Source organism: Oncorhynchus mykiss, chromosome 22 (assembly GCF_013265735.2).
Source record: "Oncorhynchus mykiss isolate Arlee chromosome 22, USDA_OmykA_1.1, whole genome shotgun sequence".
NCBI lineage: Eukaryota > Metazoa > Chordata > Actinopteri > Salmoniformes > Salmonidae > Oncorhynchus > Oncorhynchus mykiss.
The window spans coordinates 27,548,982-27,558,237 of record NC_048586.1 but is presented as its reverse complement, the minus strand read 5'-3'; the positions used below and the strand labels follow the sequence as shown (position 1 = coordinate 27,558,237).

Sequence of the window (9,256 nt, the reverse complement as noted above, 5' to 3'; positions counted from 1 at the left end):
ATTATATAGCTAAATGCAACTTGGAAATGTATTCTTGCATTTAGCAAAACCAACTAAATGTGTTCTGTACAAGAATAATATGAACCACACTCAAGATATTAATATTTGGTTTATATTCATAGGCAAATAATGAACACAACAAATAACCCTTGACATCAAAAGGAGGCTGATAATCATTTGCATCATGGAATAGGGCAGGCTATGGGTCTTACATGCTTTTCATACACAAGGACATTGCACAGGTAAATAATAAATCAAGAGTAGCGCAACAAATTCATCTTTTGAAATGAATTGTAAAGAATGAAATACCGAGAATCTCACTGCCGATCGGTACACATAACAGTAGGATGTCGTTCTTTATGTTTACAGAAGAAAAGCTGTACCTGCTGCATGCCGACCCGGTCTAATGATTGTACTTGTAGAATAGATAGGCTTGTCAGTGGCCAACAACTTCACTTTGAGCCAAGTAAATGCCGTGAACCTCCATGTGTGCGAGCCAAAAAAAGGGGGTGAAATAGGGCATTTTCTCCTTACATCCATGGACGAGCCAGTCACACTTCATATGCAATGTAGGCTATGGGAATGTAGCGTAGCTAGCTAGCTAACTAAATGCACACAACACTAAATACTTCCTCCAAGATAGCTAACCACTAACTAGTATTGACATAATTCAATCACAATTGATTAGGTAACTGCAGAGTTAGTTAGTCCAGTGTCCTTAGCTAGCTAGCTCGTTGTGCTAGCTGGTGAATATACCAAGGTTAACTAGCAAAACAATTTGGCTATGGGATTATGGAGAGGGAAATATGTGTTTTCGTCATCTAGCTAGTATCAACAAGGGCTTTCTACAAATTAGCAACATTAGCGCAGATAGCTAGACCATAAGCAATATGCACGGATACGCATCGCCAACTTCTGGTTTGGAGTATTTTAATATGATTGAGTGGCTGACAACTTTCAAGGTCTTTGCTGTGTGAACACAAAAAAAGAGATTGCTGACACCATTCTGAGGTGCTAAATACTGTCCGCAGACAAACGTTTGACAATCCTACCAGTGTGTCAGAGCTTTAATGCATGAATAGCAAATGAATTAAATACATGCATATGCTGTGTGCATCCATGGGTCTGTTACTGAACTTTGTTTAAAAAAATAATATTTGAATGGGAAGAGACTGTCACTGGCAAACATGGTTACAGACCCAACAACATTATATAGTATCCCGTCATCGTGACGAAAAGCACATATTATAATACACAAAGTAGGCAAAACAATGAAATGTGCATTTAAGCAATGAGATGAAGGCATGATGTGCTATAGCATGTATCTGACACCTAGGTAGGGAGTCGACTCCTATTTGAGTATCAAGCTTCGAAATCGACTCAAGATTCAGTATTTTTGCAACGGGGGAAACTATTTTCCGTAGTCTATTTCGAGAACAAACTCTCGCATCTTTCACAGAAAAGAAAGAAAGAGCGAGCTAGCTTGAGAGCGAATGGTGGAGGTGCACAGCCAGACATCTCGGCCAATAGGCAAACCGTCAGATCCGTAATCCAACTATTTAGGCTATCGCAATGCTGTATTTCGCAATTTCTTGGCTTGCGCATGTTCATTATAGTAGGGGATATCAATTAGTAGGTAAACTATTCAACATGCAACAGACAGAAGAACAAACACTGGCGTTGTTCATAGTGAAGAGAAAGAGGCGCAGGCGAGGGAGAGAATCGGGGCAGACAGAAACGGTCAGAACCGTGCGCGCAGGCTATATTTAGCAATGCCTTGTAAATTCAAAAGTAGAATAAAGTTTATATTAGGCTTAGAGTATGGCACTATGAAGAATAGTTTAGCCAGCGAATTGAAGTTGAACATCGCCAAATGCATCAGTTTAATTAGGCCTAAATGTGCAATACAAAGTATTGTATATCGCTCATTTAATACAACCCTGCGTGGCTATTGATGTCCATGGACAGGGCTCTCCAAACCTGTTCCTGGAGAGCCACCAACCCCAAAGTCTCCAATCCCAGTTGTAACTAACCTGATTCAGTTCATCAACCAGCTAAGTATTGAATCGGATGCGCTAGATTATGGTTGGGGTGAAAACCTACAGAATGGTAGCTCTCCACGAACAGGGTTGGAGAGCCCTGTCCTAGGCAATAGATCGCAAAGCAGCATCCCCATTAAACTTTTTTGGAAATGGCAACTTCACTCTCATCCATAAATAGTCAAGTGCAAATACGGTCCAGCATCTCAAATCAGCTAGATGTGGGGCATTAGTAAGGACGTCTACCATGGATGGATCGCTAAAATAATGATTATGATCACACTTCATCCAAGTAGATTTATGGGGAGACCTATACATTTGACAGCCAATCACGTGTCGCATATCTATCATGTTGACATTCTCGCCTCCAATAAAAACCTACTGGTTTTGGAAAAAATTAAGAATTACAGGGGACAATTTGGAAAAACTAATCCTGTGTGAATCGTTCTCTGGAATAATGCACATGCTTGGATAATTACAAAACCAACGTCTCTAGTAATACCCGTCCGAATAGGGCTGTAACATGGCAAAGAATAGATTTATCAGCATAGAGTGCGCCGCATCATCCCAAGGATGCACACAGCAGAAATGTCACTCAAATATTCAAGTTCCTACACGTCACCTTCTATATTCAAACAAAATAGGTACTTTATAGGCAAATGGGCAGCATCATGCCCATGGCAGTCCTCTTGAACGTAAATGTAGTTAGTCTTCCTAGTAGGACTCCGCAATGAGGTGGTGTATGTGCGCGCATCCGTTTTATTGTATTTTGGGAGTCGGAGAGGTGGTGGTCGGGTATCCACAGTAGTGTTGTTGACGCGACTTAAAAAAAAAAAAAATTGTCTCTGACGCATTGCATGTGATGCACAATATGTAAACAATAGCCTACTGTAACCAAATGTAGGAGTCCGAAGCACGTTTCTTCGCAATCTGCGGTAAGTGTTCGCCACTATATTGTCCAAACGTTTGTCACATGCGAATTGCATCGGTATTAAAAATTCAACCGATATACAGACCAGCGTACTGAAGGTCGGGTTTATAACACTTCCCTCTGGATTTTGTATCAGATTACTTTAGACACACGTAAAGTACATTTAAGTTAAGTTTGTTCAACATTCTGATGTAATGGGACTGTTCGGGAATGCTGAGCCTACATGTTAGAGACAAGTGGAAAAGTATTTAACTCTTAGATTCTACAAAGAGGCACCTAAACTGCATCATTAAATTCCCAGCACCTCTCAATCAACAGAACCAAAGACCATACACAGACTGTCCTTGCAGACTGACATCCGTCAGCACTATTAACATGAACAAACTGGACGTGAAAAAAGAAGAAACACACTTAACTCATGCTCAGAGAATGCATAAACCACAACATAAGTGACAACAAGTTTTAGCCTACATTACAGTGCTTTTTGAGGACAGTTATTGACATGATCTATATTTCTATCCAATTGGCGACAGATTTTCATACGAATACTCTAGAATCTGCATAACTAAAATATACATATATTCCCACCAAATGTAATTTTTTCGGATAGAAATCAGTGCGTGATGTACACACAAAATGTACTTTTTCGCTTATGTTTTCATGTACTGAATACAAATCTAAAGTTCAATATGTTTCCATCGCATTGTCAACTCTGGCAAAAATTGTGTCACAAAAACTGTGGCTTTAAATAGCAAATGTGTCTATTCTGGCCTTGACACGTGCGCTCTAGACAACAGCTCGCAGTGAGGCTGTGATGAGATTATTAAGGATAAAAGCGATAAAAATATATTTGTCAAACGGCAGTCAGGCATCGATTATCATGTCACCAGAATAAGACTCGATATTTATTGGAAAGGGGCATCAAGATCACAGTGCACTTCCACTACCCTGTGAAGTTCATAATTTATTTAATCTGTAGCCTAATAAACGGCATGTTTTCCCGAATCGTAGTGGGAGGACCCCACACCATATCATCACGTGACTCAATTTACTTCAATTTGATGTTTATTATATCAATATTTGAGCATAAAGGCGTTTCCGCCGCCATTTCTCACATAATTAATTTTACCGACACTAAAAGATCCCACCATGTCGAACTAACAAATTATCTGTCAGCATTTATAAAATTGTACCGAAACTTCCCGTTTCCATCAAAACTGTCATGAATTTTTTTAGACAGTATTACTTAACTCGCATAAAAACTGTGGATGGAAACGTGGTTATTCATATGAAATGGAAGGCATTGTGTCATGTAAAAACATCTGTTTTGTTACAGCAGTACCAGCATTTCAAACTAAAGCACTAACACCTGAGGAAAACGGTAGGCTACTGTTCGATCCATTGTAAGTAACGCAAATGTCTCTGAGAACCAAGTAATGGTCGAAAACCACAATGTACATTCAATCATAGAATACTTGGAACTGTTGGAATGTCCTTCTGAAATATATCCACATTTAAAAAATGCTGATGAGCTCAGTAATTCAAATTCTCACTCAGTTACATCCAGAGGGGCAAAAATAGTAATACAGTGAAAATAGTGATAAATGGATCCATCAAATATCCCTCTGAAAGTTATCTGTTGAAAAAATACAAATAAAAAAAGTTCCCCTCCAGCATCTACGAGTGGAATTGTAGAATGGAGCTAGGATGTTTGAAGAAAAAGTTTTTAAACTAAACTAAATCTATATTTTGGATGCATATGGCCAAATGCCCAGACACTTGTTTTTGAGGACCTTACCCCAACCAGTGATAACCTACCTCATTTGTTCTGCAGTGCCAGTGTGTGGATAAAAGCAACAAATGCATTCAGATGCAGGTCTTTAGATGTTGTACACATGCAATTGTGTCATTTCAAACTTGAACCACAACGTTGTATTCCATAGGATGTGGTAAACCTATCCATCTGGCTGCTCCATGTTAGCCATCACATGCACACACAGAAGTATCTCTCGTGCCGTACAAAACGGAATTAAACGTTGCGGATAAAGTTCTGAAGTACATAAATTACAAAACAAGTAAAAGGACGTATTTGGGTGATGTTGGGGCTTTTGTTCATGTTTTCTTTTCACACACTGGCACTGCAGAATGAGCATGAGAACGTCTATCGCTGGTTGGGGTAAGTTTTGCAAGAAATGTGTCTGGGCACTTCTCAACATGCCATTTACACCCAAAATATAGATTCTTTAAGTATTCAAGCATTAAAGTGGCTATCAATGCTCGTATGGAGCAGCACTAGTGTGAGTCACTCTAGGGGTGCAGCAGATATACACAGGTTGTTTAAGGCACAGGCAACCTGCACAATCTTATCAAAAGTGAAAATGTTGGATGACCGCTCAGCGGCCGTGAAGGGGACCTCCACTGGGCCAGTCAGCATGGAGTACCTTAGTTTCACCATGGACACAACCCTCTCCACATGCCTCCGCACACTCAGCCTCTCTGGGGAAATGTCTGTCAGCGAGATACCGTCGCTCCCTTCAGACCCCTCTCCGCCATCGCAGCCAGTGTTTTTCAGCAGGGCACCATGAGCCGCCACCGACTCACCAATGTCCAAATCCTTATCGGCCAGGACCACGTCTCCTGGAAGGAGCTTGCCCAGGAAGCCACACCCCTCTGCCAGGCTCTTGTCGCTGACACTCCCCGGCGACCCCCTGGAGACGAAAGTGACCACGCCCTGCGGGGCCATGCCTATCATGTATTTCAGAGTGTTGCTCCCTGCTGACGCCCCCTGCTGGTTCAAGTAAATTCAAGGAGCAATTGTTTCTGGGTTTAAATTATGACAGGCAGTACCAGTCAAAGGGTTGGACACCTATTTATTCAAGGGTTTTTCTTCATTTGTACTATTTTCTACATTGTAGAATAATAGTGAAGACATGTGAAATAACACATATGGAGTCATGTAGTAACCAAAAAAAGTGTTTAACAAATCAAAATATATTTTATATTTACATTTCTTCAAAGTAGCCACCCTTTGCTGTGATGACAGCTTTTGCACACTCTTCAGCTTCACCTGGAATGCTTTTCCAACAGTCTTGAAGGACTTCCCACATATGCTGAGCACTTGGCTGCTTTTCCTTCACTCTGTGGTCCAACTCATCCCAAACCATCTCAAATGGGTTGAGGTCGGGTGATTGTGGACGCCAGGTCATCTGATGCAGCACTACATCTTGGTCAAATAGCCTTTACCCAGCCTGGATGTGTGTTTTGGGTCATTGTCCTGTTGAAGAACAAATTACACTCCCACTAAGCGCAAACTAGATGAGATGGCGTTTCGCTGCAGAATGCTGTGGTAGCCATGCTGGTTAAGTGTGCCTTGAATTAGAAATAAATCACAGACAGTGTCACCAGCAAAGCACCCCCACGCTTCACGGTAGGAACCACACATACGGAGATCATCTGTTCACCTACTCTGTGTCTCACAAAGACACTGCGGTTGGAAGCAAAAATAAAAAAATTGGACTCTAATGTCCATTGCTCGTGGTTTCTTTGCAGCATTTCAATCACAAAGGCCTGATTCACGCAGTCTCATCTGAACAGTCAATGTTGAGATGTGTCTGTTACCTGAACTCTGAATAATTTATTTGGACTGTAATTTCTGAGTCTGGTAACTCTAATGAACTTATCCTCTGCAGCAGACGTAACTCTGGCTCTTCCTTTCCTGTGGCGTTCCTCATGAGAGCATAGCACTTTCATCATAGCACTTGCAACTTTGAAAGTTCTTGAACATTTCCAGACTGACTGACCTTCATGACTTAAAGTAATGATGGACTGTCTCTTTGCTTATTTGAGCTGTTCTTGCCATAATATGTACTTGGTCTTTTACCAATTAGGGCCATCTTCTGTATACCACCCCTACCTTGTGACTACACAACTGATTGGCTCAAACGCATTAAGGAAAGAAATTCCACACCTGTTAATTGAAATGCATTCCAGGTGACTACCTCATGAAGCTGGTTGAGAGAATGCCAAGGGTGTGCAACGCTACCAAGGCAAAGGGTGGTTACTTTGAAGAATCTCAAATATAAAATGGTTAATACATGATTCCATATGTATCATTTCATAGTTTGTCTTCACTATTATGCTACAATTTAGAAAATAGTAAAAATAACTTTTTTTAAATTGAATGAGTAGGTGTGTCCAAACTTTTGACTGGTACTGTATAACAGCATATATTTACCACAGCATATATCATATATACCAAATTAGACAGGACAGATACTCACACACAACAAGTTTACTTCTGACCCGGGTTTCTCCAGGGTCACCCTGAAGCAGTCTATGATCACGGCACAGTCAGGGTACGTCGAGTGGAGAGCTGCCGGGAGGTTCTTGCGGAGCTCAGCCCTGGAGGGCCAGAAGACAGCCGTGGGTACCAGCGTGGTGGACATGACGTTAACCATTCTGAGCACTGTCCTGGTCACTGTGCCAACCTTCACGCCGAAGCGGTAAGCCAAGTCCTGGTTCTTGAGGTCAAGCCGGAGACGCATTAGTGTCAGCAGCAGCTGCTGAAACATGGAGAGCTTGACCATGTTCTTGGTCCCGTTCATGTGTGGTGCGAGGAGCCACATGACTGTCTCAAATACAAAGTAGTTGGGCAAGCCAGTGTAAAACCTGACCTTCTCTGGGTCGTTCCGGAATGAGGTCTCTGAGAGTGACATTTTATCAACAGACTCCCGGAGAGCCCGGTTCTCCTTCTTCAAGATCTTCAGCACATCCTCATAGTTGTCGGGCTCTGCGGCTGACCTTTTGCCGGGCTTCCCTCCCCTGTCTTTGCTGTCGCTTGACACGGGTTCAGATTCCTCACCATTGTCACTGGTAGAGGATGAGGATGCACTCTGGGCCACGTCATGGTCCACCTGGCTCGGCCTCTGATCGACCACAGACCTGCCCTGGCCCTGCAGGAAGAGCAAGGCGTTGGCAGCCTCCACTTGGGCTTCCTGCTTGTCTGAGATTTCAAAGGCAGCAGTCTCTTCCTTAATTTCTGACTCCGGGGATAGGGGAGCTGATGTAAATACAGAGGGAACATAGTCCGGCGAGCGTGGATTCTTCACCTGTTTACCTGGAGTTGAAGAAAAAGGGAGAAACTTTAGTGAGGCATCATGCACAATCACATTAGAACATACAGCTGCAGTGATTTCTAGTTTAAAAAAAAGAGTAAAGAATAGCAGTAACGTTTAATATGGTGGTCAGGTGCTGGTTGGGAAAACCTCAAAAGTGAATTGAATGGCACATTGCTCATTTATGAACTGTTTTATTGACAACGTTGGCTGCGCACCTGAGATGAAATGAGTACTACACAACCTGCTCCCGTCGTTTGGCAGCCAGCCTTCTCGGTTCACAGCAGCTATCCAACGCTGCTTTCTGTCGGGATCGCGTGGGAAACGGTAAAAAGACAATGATGTGCCTGGTATTCTTCTATTCCGACAGCCAGCAACCACGCACGTGTGTACCATAATAAGGCCCAAAGGGTGGTGGTTTCCCAATACAATTCTGACTCCCAAAATGGTGGCTGTTGGCAAATTAGACTTTTTGTGGCCTCGTTGTAATTTTCCAGTGGCGTGATTCGTCGAGGAGGCTCTGTTTTATACAGTTTCTCCGACGTCATCAGCACGCGACTATAGTATTTATTTTCTGCTGCTACTCGTTGAAAGTTCCACGTACAATTTAGCTAAATTATCAAACGCTGTCAAGCATGGCTGTGGAATCAAGAGTAACACAATAAGAACTTAAGAAATAACCTGAAAAACCTGTTGACAGAGAGAAGGTAGCTACTAGCTAACCAACTGCATTTGGATAATGTTAGTTCGGGAACGCTAGCTGGCTGGTTAGCTAGGTTTTGAGCAGTGGTTTATATACACTAGAATACCGATAGGGGCCGCTAAATTGAAGCCACGGTGCCACCATCTTGGTGCTCCCCCACAATTGTAAAACATATTTTGGAACCTATAAAAATTGATTTATTCATGCGTACATTCATTTTTGCCACATTTATATTAGACACCCTAATGCATCATTTAACATGGTAAACAAAAACATCTAAATATATCAAATGTTCCTTAAAGTATACGTTTTAATACTTACTGTCGCCACTATAACAAAAATACATGTAATTGTACTTAAAACATTTAATTGAAATACTGTTGAATTCCATTAATTCCTATGGAGGACTGCTCCCACTGGGGAGTGACAATATGGCCTCTCGATGGCCAATACATAGCATCAGCAATCC

The 9,256-nt window shown here is 42.0% G+C and overlaps 1 protein-coding gene across 3 annotated transcripts; it reads right to left on the bottom strand.

Annotated features, from left to right (window-relative positions):
* Positions 1-87: 87 nt before the first annotated feature.
* Positions 88-8,864, bottom strand: LOC110501677. 3 transcript variants are annotated; one of them, XM_021579403.2, is made up of 3 exons: positions 8,303-8,864; positions 7,251-8,086; positions 88-5,701 (listed from the first exon to the last, which is right to left on the bottom strand). In XM_021579403.2, exons 1-3 carry the CDS (start codon positions 8,478-8,480, stop codon positions 5,273-5,275), a joined length of 1,443 nt encoding a protein of 480 aa, XP_021435078.1. In that variant the 5' UTR covers positions 8,481-8,864; the 3' UTR covers positions 88-5,272. The 3 variants fall into 3 exon arrangements, with proteins under 3 accessions (XP_021435078.1, XP_021435077.1, XP_021435076.1); XM_021579402.2 differs by having other exon boundaries at positions 88-5,755; positions 8,303-8,863; XM_021579401.2 differs by having other exon boundaries at positions 88-5,758; positions 8,303-8,862.
* Between the last annotated feature and the right edge of the window lie 392 nt (positions 8,865-9,256).

Bases quoted from the DNA above. Each gene is read 5' to 3' on its own strand.
- LOC110501677 (XM_021579401.2), bottom strand. From the start codon at position 8,480: ATGGTACACACGTGCGTGGTTGCTGGCTGTCGGAATAGAAGAATACCA. The intron at 8,087-8,302 runs GTGCGCAGCCAA...CTTCAACTCCAG, and splicing joins TAGTACTCATTTCATCTCAG to GTAAACAGGTGAAGAATCCA. The intron at 5,759-7,250 runs GTGAGTATCTGT...TACTTGAACCAG, and splicing joins CAGAAGTAAACTTGTTGTGT to CAGGGGGCGTCAGCAGGGAG.